This window comes from Arachis ipaensis, chromosome B7 (genome assembly GCF_059453495.1).
Source record: "Arachis ipaensis isolate K30076 ecotype BB chromosome B7, ASM5945349v1, whole genome shotgun sequence".
Classification (NCBI taxonomy): domain Eukaryota; kingdom Viridiplantae; phylum Streptophyta; class Magnoliopsida; order Fabales; family Fabaceae; genus Arachis; species Arachis ipaensis.
The window spans coordinates 1,746,661-1,765,127 of record NC_142442.1 but is presented as its reverse complement, the minus strand read 5'-3'; the positions used below and the strand labels follow the sequence as shown (position 1 = coordinate 1,765,127).

The following is an 18,467-nucleotide window of genomic DNA, read 5'->3' as shown; positions in this document are numbered from 1 at the left end:
CGTAACATGATTGTTTGATCATATATTAGTAAAAGAAGGAAATGGAAAATTGTGTTATTGACCATAGCAAAGTTTAGCCTTATATGGAGCTTAATTACATAGGTAACACACACTATGATGGAATGAAAACAACATCAAACAGAATTACTAACAGAATTACCTCAGTTACCTAACCAAACACACCAAGGCTAATTAATTACCTGTAACTAATAATCCTAACTACTAATTACAGTGTTATTTTTTATGCATATTCTTGACAATAATGGGAATCAAACAGAGATCATTTCTTCTTCTTACAGTGGTCCCAAACAATTCAGTCATGTCAAGTTCTTCATTGTTCATTCCACTAGGAAGCTTCCAATCAAAATGGTAAAGCAATTGAGCAAGTGGCAACTCCATATTTGGTGTAGCAAATACAATTCCAGGACAGATTCTTCTTCCAGCACCAAATGGAATAAGTTCAAAGTTTGTGCCTTTGTAATCAATTGAACTATCTAAAAATCTCTCTGGTATAAAACTCTCAGCATCAACCCAAAGCCTTGGATCTCTTCCAATTGCCCAATAATTGATCATGATCTTAGAATTTGCTGGAATATCATATCCCATGATTTTGCATGTCTCTCTGTTCCTTCTTGGAACTAAAAAAGGCAAAGATGGGTGTAATCTTAAAGTTTCTTTGATGATACACTTAAGATATGTTAATTGGTGCAATTCTGATTCATCCACATACCCTTTGTTACCATAAACACTTCTAATTTCAGATTGTGCTCTTTCCATCACTTTTGGTTTCTTTATCATCTCGGCCATTGCCCAATCTACAACCGCCGATGATGTTTCGCCACCACCAACAAACATGTCCTACATGCAATGCAATTTAAACAGTTATTAAATCAATTATTACGCACTTATGTATATTTATATATTTTTAATATATATTCTATACAAATAGTAAATTATATTTAAATTAAGTAATCATGAACAATAATCAAATTAAAATACATTTCTTTAAGAATAAATTTGAAGGAACAATAAAAACTAAACATAATAAATTTTAGATGTTTAATTTTTTATTTTTAAAAATATTATTTTTTTTATTAACAATAAAACCGTTATCATAAAACGAAGTTTAACAATGAAAATTGAGATTAGAGTTTCTTTTTCTTTTTCTTTTATTTTTATCTTTTAGTAATAGAGAAAGGATAACCCTTAAGAAACCTAATAAATAAAATAGTTCAATATAGTAAGACCAGGGGTAAATTAAGTAGGACACGTCCAAAGATATCATTTGATTTAATAGTGTGTGATTGAAATTCATTAATTCAATATCCACAAAAATCTTTGGCATCTTGTGTATATATACTAGCTACTGGTGTGTAGATATGTGAGTCACACATATACAGATATTTTTACTTATTAAAATTGATAATTAAAAATTATTAAAATAATTTAAAAATAAATGTATGTGAATTTTTTATTTTTTTATTTGTTTCCAAAAAAATTTTTTATCTTTTTTTTTTAACTAAAAATAGGAGAAGACTCGAAGCCGTAACCTCTTAAACGAGTATGGAAAGACTATGTCATTTGAGCTATAACTCATTGGCAAAATTTTTTTTATCTTATTATTTCTGTTTCTCTATTTTTGTATGAATTTTTTTATTACCTGAACAACTGCTTTGATGCAGTCATCATCCAAGGAGAATTCTGACTCCTTTTGAAACTTGAGAAGAATATCAACTAGATCTTCAACTTCTTCACAGTGATGACTACTTTTTCTATTCCTGTGATCATCTAAGATGTCTTGTAATATTTTATCAGTCTTTTTGTGAAGTTCTTCCATCCTGGCTTTGGTTGTACTCATCACTTGAAACACCCTAACAGAAGGATAGAGATCTGCTACACAATTTGTTCCTGCTAGTAGCATTAATTCCTCAATAGCTGATATATAAGCTTGCTGGTAACTACACCTCTTACCTATGTTACAAAAAAAGAAGCATTGGTTATTAGAAAATTGTATATTAAAAAATATATAAATATATTTAATATACTTAATTATAGAAATTTGGATCCTCTAAAATTTGAATTTTACTTTAGAGAGTACTGAATAATTTTTTTTTTATATTTTTTCTTAGTCCCACCTATAAAATAAATAATGAGAGATCACATTTTACTCTTTAAAGTAAAATTCAAACTTTAGAAGATCCAAATCCTAATTATATAGTATTGAATAATATGTATAATAATCATTATAACATTTAATTATATACTGTTAGTCCCTATAAATTTTTTAAATTTTTTAATTAAATATTTATAATTTAAAAGTATATAATTGAATCTTTATATTATATGTTAGTTTGTAAATTTTTTTTAAAGAGATACAATAATTTAAAAATATTTTTAAAAAAAATATTTTATAATTCATTGTATGGTAAACAAAAAATGATACTTCTTAAAAAAAAAATACTTAAAAAGGATTTAATTAAAAAGTTTGAATTTAATATAGAAAAAAAAAAAATCTTTTCGTCTCCATGTTAGCCCCTAACCCAACAAATCAAAAACTAATCCATCGCAGATCAAAGTTCTATTTAAGGGAGTTAATAAGTTGCTACATGCACTACGAAATTTAAATTTTCAATACTTATTTAAGCGAACTAGTAAATTAATTATTAGACCAACCAATAAAAATTTAATAAAAATTTTTTAAACAGAAAAAACTTTAATAAAAATTTAATAAAATTATAAAGATTACGAAACTAATTAAAGCTAATTATAATTACATACCAAATGCTGCCCTAGCTGCGATCCCATACGTTAATGAGAAAATCTTCTTGCTGAGATTAACAATGGACCCTTCACTTTCAGATATTGTTTTAACCATCTCCGAGACCTCTTCTTCTCTGATGAACCTAAAAGATTGAACACGCTTTGCTGTTAACAATTCCATGGTGCATATCTTCCTTAGTTGTCTCCAATAGTCTCCATAGGCAGCAAAGGAAACGCTTCTTCCATTGTAAGTAATAATTCTAGCAAAAAGAGTTTCATGAGGCCTATCAATAAAGTTTAGATCTTGATTCTTCATAATCTCTTGTGCCATTTCAGGTGAAGAAACTATGATGTTGGAGACTTCTCCTAGTTGAAGGTGCATTAAGGGTCCATATTTGGATGCTAAGTCTCTTAAGCATTCATGGGGTAATGGACCAACAAGTTGGTGGATATTTCCTATGAGTGGTAGTTTCCTTGGCCCTGGGGGTAAATTGGTCTTTTTATTAGAACTGGATTTGCTAATAACTGTTTTGAATAGCACAAAGAGAAAGACGAAGGTAGTGAGAATAAACAAAAGGTTTTGAAATTCCATGGGGTGTGGTAGAAAGGAAGAAGGAACGAACTAAAAGGAGAGAGACATATAAACTCAACAATGTATAAATAACATGTCTATATATATATATATATATATATATATATATATATATATATCTCACGTGTTAATCCTTTTATTTATTGAAATAAAAATATAGATTTATAACATGTCTCTTTAGTGTCACGAATGGACAAAATAAAAACTAGTATTATACATACTGCCACTAATTAAAGTATTAAACTACAACCACGTTCATATTACAAATGTATTATCCGGACCAAAAAAGGAAACAAGTTAAATAATTGCAACCACACATGCATGTTAAGGTTCACATCGGTGGATAGATGTTAGTCGATCACTGCCGTGAGATATAAATAATGTGTGATGCAGCTTCATCTATATATTGATTGATGAATGATACTTTTATGGGTGCAATTCAAACTCATCAATTTCTATACCATTTAATAAGTTTTTGTACAAGAAAGGTTAGTGTTTTCAATCTAACCATATGGTCTATATATAATTCACAACTACAAAATTTCACATTATTTTAAGCCCCATTTTTAGATTCACTATGACAAAACACCAACCTAGCTATGATTTTAGCCACTGTTATAATTTTTTACAACAGTTATGAAAAGAATTTAGCGATGATTTTAGATTATTCCTTATAAAACTGCCGCAAAATTATTTGACGCATTTAGAAAATGTCTAATCGTTATTAAATTATTGTGGCTTTGAAGTTGATTTTTTGTTATGTTTAATCACGGTTGTAAAATGTCACAATATATTTTATTTGACGTAGTAATCATGAAGCCAATTAATGAACACCTAATTTTTTTTCAAAGATATAACTAAAATCTTATGCTAACAAGGCTCCTAAAGACATTTATGTTTTTGTTTAAAAAAAAAAAGCTTGAATGTTTTTTAATTAATAGATTATAATAATATATAGAAAATTTTAAAATTTTATCTTTTTAACAAAAAAAACATATAAATTAAACACCATTATATAATATTATTTTTTTTCTCACGGTATCTCTTAGCCCGGTAGGATAAGAACTAATCCGCCGCGGTATTGAGCTCCATTTAAAAGTTTGTCGCTGGCCAATGAGTTGCTACATGCACAAGGCGGGGCTAGGAGTAGAAAAATGATCAAACAGGAGTGATGATAAGTAGAGCACGCATAATAAAACCACACTTAAAAAAAAAGGCATATACTAAGATCACTCATTTAATTTTCTCATTCTAGGGATAGTCTTTTTTTTAATTGTTAAGGTTGATGATGAATAATGGGAATCAGGCAGAGATCATTTCTTCTTGTCATAGCCATCCCAAATAACTCAGTCATATCAAGTTCCTCATTCTTGATTCCATTGGGAAGCTTCCAATCAAAATGGTAAAGCAATTGAGCAAATGGCAACTCCATGTTTGGTGTAGCAAATGCAATCCCAGGACATATTCTTCTTCCACCACCAAATGGAATAAACTCGAAGTTTGTATCTCTATTATTATCAATTGAATAATTATCAACAAACAGCTTAAATTCCATGGCATCAACCCAATACCTTGGATCTCTTCCAATTGCCCAAGCATTGATCATGATTCTAGAATTGGCTGGAATTTGGTACCCTTTGATTTGGCATGGTTCTCTGTTCTCTCTTGGAATTAATAATGGCACAGGTGGATGTAACCTTAAGGTTTCTTTAATGATACACTTAAGGTATATCAATTGGTGCAATTCTGATTCATCCACATACCCTTTGCTACCATAAATTCTTCTAACTTCAGCTTGTGCAGCTTCCATCACTTTTGGTTTCTTTATCATTTCAGCCATTGCACATTCCAAAGTTGTTGAAGATGTTTCTCCACCACCAGCAAAAATGTCCTGCAAATGGATTAATTATAATAATAAAGGTTTTGCAAATTGATTAATTATAATAAAGATTTTTGCTAACTAAAGAGTGTCTTAAAAATGTTAATTAATGTGGGTAAATACTAATGCTAATAAGTGCAGCGTTTTTTGAATTTTAAAGCATAAATTTAAATTCTAAATTTTAAATTTTAAATTTTAAATTCTAAATTCTTAAATTATAAATTCTAATATGAACCATTAATATAAAATATAGTAAATAAAAATTAAGATTTATTTAATTAACAAAAAATATACAATATTCATCATTTAAGAAAAAGCGTTTAATATTTAATCACGAATATTAATTATTTTTCTATAAAATTTTAATTTATAAATAAATTATTTTTTAATGAAATAATTATTTAAAGAAGCAATGTTATAAAAAAAATAAACGGTACAAAAAAGAAACCTTGCTGCATAACTTATAAAAATATATTGTATTATTTAAAAAAATAAAAAAAAATTAAATCATAACGACGGGCTTAACTATATGAGATGTAATTGAAAAGTTGGCACAGTATATTAGGTAAAAAATTCTTTGATTACTAATTTAATAGTATTGTTAATGATACATTTTTAAGGGGATAAAAATATGAAATTTGCAGTGTGTCATTTGATATGACTGCCTTTATGAAAAAGGAAAAAGAAAAAATAGAACTATGTGTCACTAAGAAAATTATAACACCTTTCTATATGTGTAGATAATTTATAGTATCTACACCATAGACTTTGCCATATAATAATTGTTTATATTTGTTTTGAGGTATTGAGATAGAGACTGAGAGACTGAGATTTAATATCGTGTTTGTTAGTTCAGAGATTGGTACTAAAACTTTTGTGTCTGTCTCTAAAATTTCAGTATTTCAGTACCTCTAAAAGGTAGGGACACAAGAGACTGAAATTTTTAGATATGAAAACTGAAACTTTAATAATATTTTATACCTAAAATACTTTTATTTCAATTAATTAATTTCAATTTTACCCTTTGTGCAAATTAAATTAGGGTTTCATTCTTGTTTCAATTCCTGTCTCTCATTTTGCACCAAACAAAATATTGAGATTTATTTCAATTATTGTCTCTTAGTATCTGTCTCTCAATCTCAGTCTTTTCGTCTCTTTCTCTCCACCAAACACTACCTATATGTCTAGAAATATAAATAAGTACAACACATAAATACATAACCCAAATATAGTTAGACTAACCTGAATGACTGCTTTGATATTGTCATCAGTCAAGGGATATTCAAAGTCTTTTTGTTGAAATTTGAGAAGAATATCAACTAGATCTTCACTATCTTTTTCTTCTTTACATTTGTCATCTTTTCTATTTCTATGATCATCTATGATATCTTGTAATATCTTATCAATCTTCTTGTGCAGTTCTTTAAGTTTAGCCTTGTCTCTACTCATCATTTCAAGCACTACTCTAATTGAAGGAAACAGATCAGCAATACAATTTCTTCCTCCTATTTGAGATACTTCCGCAATAGATGATATAAAAACTTCCTGGTAGCTATACTTTTTACCTATATTGTCAGTTAATTAAAAAATATATAATTATTAAATAACAAATATGATAAAGTATATGTAATGAGTTACAACTTACAAGCTAAGGCTTATAACATCTTATAAAATTCTTTTTTAAGTGTTAGTCTTTGATATGAGAATTTTGTTTTAGGTGTTGATTTGAAGAGACTCACAAAATATATAGTATCTCTTTTAAGAGCCAACGTTTTAATGGCTTCATTCTACGGTACTTCATTCGATTTTATAATAATAATAATAATAATAATAATAATAATAATAATAATAATAATAATAATAATAATAAAATTATTATTATTATTATTATTATTATTATTATTATTATTATTATTATTATTAAAAAAGTATTTGCACTGTGTATCATAATTTTTTCTTACCAAATGCTATTCTAGCCGCTATTCCATAGGTCGTTGATAAGATCTTGTGAGAGAGATTAACAATAGAGCCTTGACTTTGTGATATTGCTTTGACCAACTCTGAAACCTCTGCTTCTCTTATGTGCCGAAAAGATTGAACACGCTTTGTTGTTAATAACTCCATGGTGCATATCTTCCTTAGTTGTCTCCAATAGTCTCCATAGGCAGCGAAGGAGACGCTTGTTCCATTGTAAGTAATAATTCTAGCAAAAAGAGTTTCATGAGGCCTATCAATAAAGTTGAGATCTTGATTCTTCATAATCTCTAGTGCCATTTCAGGTGAAGAAACTATGATGTGGGAGACTTCTCCTAGTTGAAGGTGCATTAAGGGTCCATATTTGGATGCTAAATTTCTTAGGGTTTCATGGAGTTGTGAAGAACCAACAAGTTGGTGGATATTTCCTATGAGTGGTAGTTTCCATGGCCCTGGGGGTAAATTCGTCTTATTACAAGTGGATTTCTTAATAACTAAATTGAATAGTACAAAGAGAAACAGGAAGTTGGTGAGGATAAACAAAAGGTTTTGAAGATCCATGATATGCATGGTAGAAGGTTGTATTTGCCTACCATTATATAATAACTATGATATGTTGCTCAATAATTGATCAAAAATGCTATTTATACACCAAAACCAACTATTAAAATTAACTACCAATGTATATGTATATAAATACATGTGGTGTGATTTAATTTATTTTCAATATATATTTGTATTTGTATTTGTCAATGAGTAATAGCTCAAATGGCATAGTCTTCCCATACTCAATTAAGAGGTTGCGGGTTCGAGTCTCCTATCTTTGATAAAAAAAAATGTATATTTGTATTTTAATATATATTTTATACTGATGACTAAGAAAACAACAACTTAGTATGGGTGCATGTAGGGGTGGTAATATACACCTTACTCGCGGGTACCCAATCCAACCCCACTCGATTGGATAGGATTGTCAACTCGATCTGCAGCGAGTAGAGTAGGGTGCGGCTAGGGTTCTCGTGCGGTCGAGATTTTTATATATATATGTTATATATTTATATAAAAATATGTTTTAAGTGGACATTAAACAAAGATCTCTTACTAAATTTAAAAGATTTTTAGCCACTAAAAAAAATTATTAATTAATAATTTAATATTATTTTTATATAAAAATTAATTCTATTTTAAATTATCATTAAGTTATATAATAATATTGCATCTTTTTTTTAATCTGCGAGTAGAATCAGATACTTACAAATTAAAAATATGTAAGATTAATGTTAGAATATTCTCAACCTATAAATAACTAAAATTAAAGTTAATTCTAAACCTTACCTTATCCTATCCATTACCATTGCATGAACACTAACAAAAACTCACGTTCAAATGATTCAGCAATTGACCAAATAGCTCAAATTTAACTGTTGGAATAATTAGTTAATTTTAAATATAATAAATATATAATTATAGATATTATATATATAATATTATAAATATTAAATTAAATATTTTTTTAGTATTACCGTTAGAATATATATATAATAATTTATATATATACTTTGGCCCAACAATATTAAATTGTATAAACTTTAGTTCCAGATTAATAATATTAAGTAGATTTAAGTCAATTTTAAAAATTAATTTAAAAAATAAGTGGATGGCATTTTTATTTATAAATACTTTAAAAATAATATTTTTAAGCGATATAAAATTTATAATAAATTTAAAATATACTTATAATCAATTAGACTCATTTAAAGTAAAAAATAAAAAAAAATAAGAAAATAAGTGTTTAAATTTTTAAATTAAGATAATAAAATTTATACATTATAAAAATTATAAATTTGATAACGGTTAATTCTTTATTTTATTTCTTTATAAATCTTCAAACTTTAGAATTTACATAATTTCTTTTTCGGTTGTCACTTAAGGTGTTATAAATAAATTAATGAAATAAATCAAAAGTATTTTGTTGCTAAAATATTTATGGTAATTAAAGATACGTGACTAGATAGTAGATATTATCGCCGTAGTGATGAGTCACGCATTCATGAGATTGCTTAGCATGCGGAATAATTCCATTTGAATCCAATAATGATCACCCTACTCTACTCTCTCAATTTCCAGGGATTATTAAGCCCAGCCCCACTTATTAGATGGGAGTGGATCATATCATCTCCAGTAAAAAAAAAAATTAGATAGTATATAGTGTTTAATCTAATTATTTATTATTATTTTTTTATTTATTTCTGATCCTATTTATAAAATTAAAAGTGAAAGATCACACTAAATTTTGTCAAATATTAAAAAAATTGGAAGAGAGGATCCATTTCCCTTATTAGATATGGACATTTATTAAGAATCAATAAAACTTACTATTTTGAATACATATGATGTTTATATATACAATATATAATGCATTATATCCATGCAATAATTCTAATCAAGTCATCCAAGCAATTTGCATTTATGTGCCTCGATTAGCTTCCTCCAATTCCTAAATTATTTGTTATACATGTGTGCCTTCCTCCCTCCCTATTAACGTAATTACGTAACGCTTTTTTTTTTAATTTAAACCTTTTTTGATTTGCATTAGAATTTTTTTTAACGTAATAATATAAACTCTTGTCGTTCTTCTTTTCTCTTCTTCGTTGTCTTTTCTGCTGTCCGTTATTATTTTTCGTTTTCTTTTTTAATCTGCACTCCATTGATCTTCTTTTTATTCTTCTTCTTTTTTTTATCTGCATAGGATTCATCTTTTTTGTTTTTAGATTTCAATAACGTATCAAAACAATGAATGATTCAATTTCAAATCAGTTGAATGAGAGCGATTTGGATTATTCTTCTGAATCGAATCAAGCGGACGAGGTTTTAATTATTCAATTTTAAATTGAACTGAATGGAATGCAATTGCTAAATTCTAGACTCAGGTGTTTTGAATTGAATTGAATTGAATTGAATGGAATGCAATCTCTAAATTCTAGACGCAGGTCTTTCAAATTTGATTTTATATATACAATGTTCGGTTCATTCAGCATTGTACATTAGTTTCATTTAGAGAGTATTTCTCGGTTTATTCTAGATGCATGTGCTCTGAATTTTAATTTATATAACGGACAATGTTCGGTTTATTTAGTATTACACAGTGGTTTCGTTTTTATTATATTTTCGGTTCACCCTGGAGGCAGGTGTTTGAATTTAAATTTATATGATGGACAAATGTTTGGTTCATTTGGTATTATATAATGGTTTCGCTTTAATAATATTTTCGGTTCATTTTACAATCCATGTGTATTGTGGATGAACAATTTGTTTCAAAGGTTGGGATGACTTTCAAGACACTGGAAGAAGCTAATAAAATAATATTTTATTTTTTACAGTTGAATCTTTTAGATGGCAGATTAATGATTCAGTCAAGTTTTAGCCTTTATAATGCACATGATATGATTTCGAAGAGGATTATAGGAGTTTTAGTTTTTATTAACATAAATTTCCATTCATGTATGAACAAAATTCAGTTCATTGAAGTTATAGGAGGGTTAATTTCTGATTGATGTTATTCTTTATTGAATAGTCATTTTTTGTTTTTTAAATTAGCTTTTTGCAATTGTGTTATGTCAAAGAGTTTAGGAATTTCTGAAAGTGAATAGATATATACATTTTTTTCGGTTCATTCAGTGTATTAATTTCGGTTCTTCGTTCATTTGTATTTTCGGGACTCTTGATGTTTGATAAATATTCTGAATCCATTCACTGTGAACCTAAAAAAAAACAGTAGCCCAGACAGTTCCATCAGATATATAAATTAATATTAGATTTCGATTAACATTCACATATATATTAAAGAAGAAGTGTTTATTTTTTTAAACAAGTCAAACAAATTAGTGTTTTAATTACAATGAGTCAACATTATAGTGCGGCTTCTCCTTTTTTTTTTTGTCACCATCATCTTTCTCATTTTTGCTGTAAGGATAACAAAATGTGGTTATACTTTACTCAATACAAACACAAGTATGCATATTTGAATCAAGTGCACCTAACTCAGATTCCCAGTGAACCAAATTTTATTCATATTTGAATAAAAGTTGATAAATATTCTCTTAGTAAGAGAAGTACATTTTAAATCATTTCTGCATGCAAATGATCTCAAGTGAACACTTAACAATCAAGTGAATGTAAATCACCCACTCCAATAAACCAAATTTTATGCACGTTTGAATAAAACGTGATAGACATTCAATCATTAAGAGAAAATATTTCTGCATGCAAATGAACTCAAGTGAATACTTAACAATCAAGTGAATGTAAATCACCAACTCCAATGAATCGAATTCTATTCATGTTTGAATAAAATGTGATAAACATTCAATCAGTAAGGAAAATATTTCTGCATGCAAATGAACTCAATTAAAGTAAATGATGAACCGAATTATATATCAGAACCAATATAAAATATTAGAACCACATTTTTATTCGTATGCCCCAGTTACGAAAAAAAAAAAGGAATCAGAATAAGTTGATCTACTAAAGAAAACAACTCAATCCACTAAACCTTAAATTGAACTAGGAGAAACGCAAGATTTGCGAGAAATTAAATGAACATTATAACAATAGTATTTCTCATACTTTGTGAAATTTGTATTCTTGTTTTTGTTTGTTTTTTCTTTTTCCTTTTGAAAGCTTCACACGATTCTTCGATAGCAGCAATTTTTGTAGACACGAACGTGGTTTGAGAGATTTTGAAAATTTTCAATAGCGGTTTCGATCGTGAAGAATGAATGTTATTTCATATTCAAGCGCAAATGGTAACGTTTGGAAGGAGAGGGTTCGCGCGTGTATATATATTTCATTTAATGAGACTGAATAAATTACTTAGATGTATAGTCCAACTGTTATATATATATATATATATATATATATATATATATATATATATATATATATATATATATATATATATATATATATATATATATATATATATAGGCATTTAAAAACCAACAAAACTTACTGTTTTGGATATATATGATGTTTATAAATCAAATGGTTAATTTGTATTATTCAAAAAGTTAGAATTTTATTATTTTAATAATATTAAGTAAACTGTCTTTTTATATAGTACTTGTAATAACCACACAGAGCCTTACACTTAGGATGTAAAACAGAGGTGGCGAGGCGCTACGACCTCTAAAATAAAAATTTTATATATATAATATAGTGAAAAATGTTTATAACTAGGAGCCTTTGAAGAAAAGGTTAAAGCAAAAACCGTTAAATTGAAAAGCGCAACACTCCGCGTACTGTAACGTAAGCAAGATAGAGCAAACTAACGAATTTATATACCCCTTCCAAAAATACATGTAACAAAACTCAAGACTCGACTCGCGAAGATAAACTGGTCCGAGCACATAGTTATACATATATAGATATATATAGGAAAACCCAAAAGAAAACCCAAAAATACAGAGTCACAAAACCTGAATCTCCAAGATCACCTCTAAGAGGAATAAATACAGCATATATATAACAGGTAGAGATATTAAGTATCTAAACAAATACATATAACCAAAATAAACTCAAAAGGTAAAGATCTTCGCAACATCAGAAGCTTCCAGCATGCTTCAGCGAGGTACCGCCTGCCTTACATCTGAAAACCACAAAATCCGCATGGGTGAGAACCGGAGGTTCTCAGCATGGTAACAGTGCCCACATATCTAATATATAATGTTCTGGGAAAGTCGGAGGCAATCCTAGAACTTCCAACAGTTAAATAAAGCTTAAAACATAACTAAACCATAAAGAGAAAACAGGCAACTAGCTTAGGGTCTTCAGAGCTATCTAAAACTCTCATTTTTAACTCCTCCAAACCTTCCAACCACCAACGGAACCCAATGCAACAAACACAATGATTACAAACAGATAAATCACAAATAGAATTCAAATAGAGCAGATAATCAAGTAGCATTTAGTTATGCAATTACTTAGGCAATCCAAACAAGACATATAGATGCATATGATGCATGCCTGTCCTAGTGGCTGATGAGTCTCATCTGTCGGTTGCAAAGCCAACCCGACATGTCCTGGTAGCTAACCATTGGACAGAACACCAAACACGGAGTAAGTGGGACCACGCCACAACCCTTGCATCTTACCCGCGTACCCGGAGCAGGGGACAACTTCACCCTGCTTCTTACCCAGGCAGTGTTACTTTTTCGGCCCGGAGCAAGCGGCAACAAAACACAGCCCTTGCGTCTTACCCGCAGCCTCATCCGGAGCAAATGGATAACACCATTGCGTCTTACCCGGAGTCACATATATAAACACAGTTTCATTATCATTACCATTCGTTCATTCATTCATTCATTTATTCTCAAACCATACCCAGAGCGAGTGGTTATTTCCCACCGCCTCTTACCCGGCACCTCTATCTCATTCAATCATACGCATATACATAGTCCATTCTAACAGATAATTCTCCTCATTCCTTCACCAATAACATTCTCATTAACAATTATTAGCCATCAACAATACTAACCATTCTCAACAACTATAATAATTCTCAACATTAATCATAACTCATCATAATATCCCCTTTCATCGCCCATAAGTTACCCCCTTCCCTAGCTTCCTCTCAATTACTATACATTCTATATTGATCTAAGATTTGAAGGATGAAATCGGGGTTTATAAACATGAAACAACATCCCGGAAGGTTACAAGCTTGTTGGAAATGTGAAAGACTTGAAAACAGAAGCTTTAGTAAAGAACAGGGTTGTGTGCGTACGCACAGGACTGTGCGTGCGCACACAACCCAGAAATCACAAATTCTGCAGAATTTGTAGAATTTAGAATTTTTTGGCCCAAACTTCCAACAATCATATCTCCTTCCACAAAATTCAGATTTCAACCAAATTTAAACCATTTTAAAGCTTATGAAATTATCTTTCATTTGATATAAAAATTATCAATTTCCAAAAACAATATCTCAAGATATGATCCGTTGAAGTTCGTCAAAATCTCAATTTTACCAAAGTTCATCATTTCAAACTTTCAAAACTTACACTTCCAATTTCATCACAAACCAACCAAACTCAACTATCCCAGCATCAAACATCTCTAACCTCTCATCCAATCATTAACCCACCAAACTTTTTCATATTTAGCCACATTTCAAATCAATAATCTCAATTTACAATCAACACTCCATGATTCAACTTTCCAAGCATTTATTCAAGTTATCAATCATCATGAACATACACATATCAAAGTCATACATCCAATCCTACTCACCAACACAAGCCTCAACCTTACCATCAATTAAACATAATAGTTCATATCCCATACAACATCACATGCTTTATCAACCATTATCACCATTACTCATAAATTCCACTCAATCCAAATCATCCAAACAATTACATCAATATTTCACAATCCACCAAGATACATACATAATAACACAACTCACATCATCCATAAACCACATCAATATTTCCAAATATTATCCTAGGGCCACTAGCCTACGTTTTCACAACCACATTACATTTTAGATACAGAAAACCGAAACCATACCTTGGCCGATTCCCCGCTCAACTCGGAATACTTTCAATTTCACTTTTCCTCAAGCTCTTGGGGCTCCAACACCACCAAACTCAGATTTTCAGCATCACAACTCCACTTCCAAGCCTTTCCAAGACTTCAATCAAGCTCCAATTTGACAATTTCAACTCTAATTCAACATAAACTCAACTAGTTCATACAATTGAATAATTTTAACACTAGGGCACATGAAATTGGATAACCACAAGGGTTTAGAACTTCCTTACCTTTACCCACTGATCTTTGAGCAATGCCCATAAGGAATCAACTCTAGTGAACCCCTAAAACATGAAAATCATCAAGGAATTGAGTTTCTCAAACCTTAAACCCGAAATTGATATACCAGTAGAAATGGAGCTAGGAAAACGCAACTTACTTGTGAAAATTAGTAAAGCTAATTTTAGAAAATATACAAATAAATAATAACTAAATAAAATGAGAGGTAATAAACAATCTTAGTTTATAACCTTAGAATTTTAGTGGTTGAAAAAGAGAAGAATTATATACCTCTAATTGACGGATGGTTCATATTGAAGAGACTCACCTATAAATTGAGTTTTTCTTTAATTCATTTCAATCAAGTCATCCAGATAGAATAACATAATATTTCTTTGAGTAGTTTTCTCCTATATATAGAGAGAGAAGTGTGTTCTCCTTTTGTCAAGAGAGAGTGTTATTGTAATCTCCTTGTAATAGAGAGAAGTTGTAATTCTCAAAGAAAGTTATTCAATTGTTTCTATATTTTATACAAATTTCTAATTTTTCATCTCTATATTTTGCTGTGTCATTTGTCTGGTACCTAACAGTGGTATCAGAGCCAAAGGTTGCTGATTAATATATTTTTTTTTCCGCTGCGAGTTACCGTCTAAAAAAAAATGGCAGCAAAGTATGAAATTCCGAAATTCAGTGGGAGTAATTTTTTCATATGGAAATTGAAGATAAAAGCCATTATGAGAAAAGACAATTGCGTGACAGCAATTGAAGGTAGACCCACTGGAATTACAGATGAAAAATGGAAGGAGATGGACAACAATGCTGTTGCAAACTTACACTTGGCACTAGCTGATTCAGTTTTATCAAGTGTAGCAGAGAAAAAGACAGCAAAAAAAATTTGGGATGCTCTCACCAAATTATATGAAGTCAAGTCACTTCACAACAAGATATTCTTGAAGAGAAGACTTTATACTCTTCGAATGAGTGAATCCACATCGGCAACGGATCACATCAACAATCTAAATACGCTATTTTCCTAACTTTCATCGTTGGAATATACCATAGCGGAAAACGAACGTGCAGAGCTCTTACTTCAAAGTCTACCAGATTCATATGATCAGCTTATCATTAACTTAACTAATAATATTTTGATTGATTATCTTTCTTTTGATGACATGGCTGCTGCGGTTCTTGAAGAAGAATCTAGGCGCAAGAATAAGGAAGATAAATTAGAAAGCTCAAAACAAGCAGAGGCTTTGTTGATGACAAGAGGGAGATCAATGGAGCGTGGTTTCAGTGGGAGTCAAAGTAGACCAAAGTCACAAAGTAAGAAGCAGGTCAAATGCTACAATTGTGGTAAGAGAGGGCACTTCAAGAAAGATTGTTGGAATAAGAAGAGTATAGAGAAGGTTCCAGAAGGATCAAGTTCTCAAGGATGTGTTGCGAGCACCTCTGATGATGGAGAAATCCTGTATGGCGAAGCAACAATTGGTTCTAAAGGCAGCAAGCAGCTCACTGATGTTTGGATTATTGATTCAGGAGCAACATGGCACATGACTCCTCATCGTGATTAGTTTTGTACATATGAACCTGTCTCGGAAGGATCAGTGTTTATGGGAAACGATCATGCCTTAGAAATTATTGGAATGGGTACTGTCAAGATAAAAATGTTTGACGGTTCTATTCGTTCACTTCAAGGGGTAAGACATGTGAAAGGCTTGAAGAAGAATTTGTTGTCGATTGGGGAAATTGGATGAACTTGGATGCAAGACCCATATTGAAGGTGGGATCTTGAAAGTTGTTAAAGGAGCTCTTGTGGTAATAAAAGCAGAAAAGATTGCAGCAAATCTATACATGCTTGTGGGAGATACTTTGCAAGAGGCAGAGGCATCAGTTGCTTCATCAAGCCAAGAAGAAATGACGATGATATGGCATTGTAAACTGGGCCACATGTCAGAACGAGGCTTGAAGATTCTTGTAGATCGTAATCTCATTCCCGGGCTCAAATCGGTAAACTTACCATTTTGTAAGCACTGCGTTACAAGCAAACAACATAGATTGACGTTTGGTAGATCAACTGCTCGGAGCAAGCACATATTGGAGTTGATTCATTCTGATGTGTGGGAATCGCTGGAGATGTCCCTAGGAGGAGCAAAATATCTTGTATCATTTATTGATGATTACTCTAGGAGGCTATGGGTGTACCCGATCAAGAAAAAGTCAGACGTGTTTGCGATGTTCAAAGAGTTAAAAGCAAAGTTAGAACTTGAATCTGGAAAGAAGATCAAGTGTTTAAGAACAGATAATGGAGGAGAATATGTTGATGGTGATTTTCTAACATTTTGCAAGCAAGTAGGTATTCAACGACAATTCACAGTTGCATATACGCCTCAGCAAAATGGTGTAGCAGAGCGAATGAATAGGACTCTCCTAGAAAGAGCACGAGCTATGTTGCAAACTGCAGGTTTAGCCAAGTCTTTTTGGGCAGAAGCTGTTAAAACCGCCTGTTATGTGATAAATCGGTCACCATCATCTGCAATTGGGTTAAAGACACCAATGGAGATGTGGCAAGGTAAGCCACCTAATTATTCTTCTTTACATATATTTGGTTGTCCTGTGTACGTGATGTACAATTCCCAAGAAAGAACAAAGCTAGACCCAAAGTCTAGAAAATGTATATTCTTGGGTTATGCTGACGGTGTTAAGGGGTATTGCCTGTGGGATCCCACTGCCCGCAAGGTAGTTGTCAGTAGATATGTGATATTTGCAGAAGATGAATTGCAAAAAGAACAAGAAAATGACAGCACTATTAAAGAGATAACCACTATTCAAATAGATGAAAAATGCAGAGAAGGTGATCTTTCTGAAGCAGAACCACAGCACGAAGAACAAGAAGCAGAGGCTAATGATATATAAGTTCGTCGATCCACTCGACAAAGAAGAACACCATCATGGCACTCAAATTATGTTTTGACAAACCATGATGCATATTGTCTTTTGACAGAAGATGGAGAGCCAACAACTTTTATGGAGGCTATGCACAATCCAGACGCTTCTATGTGGATGACAGCAATGCAAGAAGAAATTGAGGCATTACATAGGAACCATACCTGGAAACTTGTTGAACTTCCAGCAGGTCGGAAAGCCATTGGTAACAAATGGGTTTACAAGATCAAACGAGATAGTAATGATCAGGTGGAACGATATCGTGCAAGATTGGTTGTCAAGGGATATGCTCAGAAAGAAGGTATTGACTTCAATGAAATATTTTCTCCGGTGGTGAGACTAACTACTATTAGAGTAGTTTTGGCTATGTGTACTGCATTTGATTTACATCTAGAGCAATTAGATGTAAAGGCTGCTTTTCTTCATGGAGAACTTGAAGAAGAGATATATATGCTCCAACCAGAAGGTTTTGAAGAACAAGGAAAAGAAAACTTGGTTTGCAGG

The 18,467-nt window shown here is 30.8% G+C and overlaps 2 protein-coding genes across 2 annotated transcripts; both read right to left on the bottom strand.

Moving 5' to 3' along the window:
- Nucleotides 1-28: 28 nt before the first annotated feature.
- Nucleotides 29-3,419, bottom strand: LOC107607974 (cytochrome P450 71D10). Its single transcript, XM_016309868.3, has 3 exons — nt 2,779-3,419; nt 1,661-1,971; nt 29-858 (listed from the first exon to the last, which is right to left on the bottom strand). The coding sequence occupies exons 1-3, from the start codon at nt 3,350-3,352 to the stop codon at nt 235-237; spliced, it is 1,509 nt and encodes a 502-aa protein (XP_016165354.1). The 5' UTR covers nt 3,353-3,419; the 3' UTR covers nt 29-234.
- A 1,088-nt stretch (nt 3,420-4,507) lies between these two features.
- LOC107607975 (cytochrome P450 71D10-like) lies at nt 4,508-7,769 on the bottom strand. The gene is made up of 3 exons (XM_016309870.3): nt 7,193-7,769; nt 6,474-6,796; nt 4,508-5,243 (listed from the first exon to the last, which is right to left on the bottom strand). Exons 1-3 carry the CDS (start codon nt 7,764-7,766, stop codon nt 4,629-4,631), a joined length of 1,512 nt encoding a protein of 503 aa, XP_016165356.3. The 5' UTR covers nt 7,767-7,769; the 3' UTR covers nt 4,508-4,628.
- Between the last annotated feature and the right edge of the window lie 10,698 nt (nt 7,770-18,467).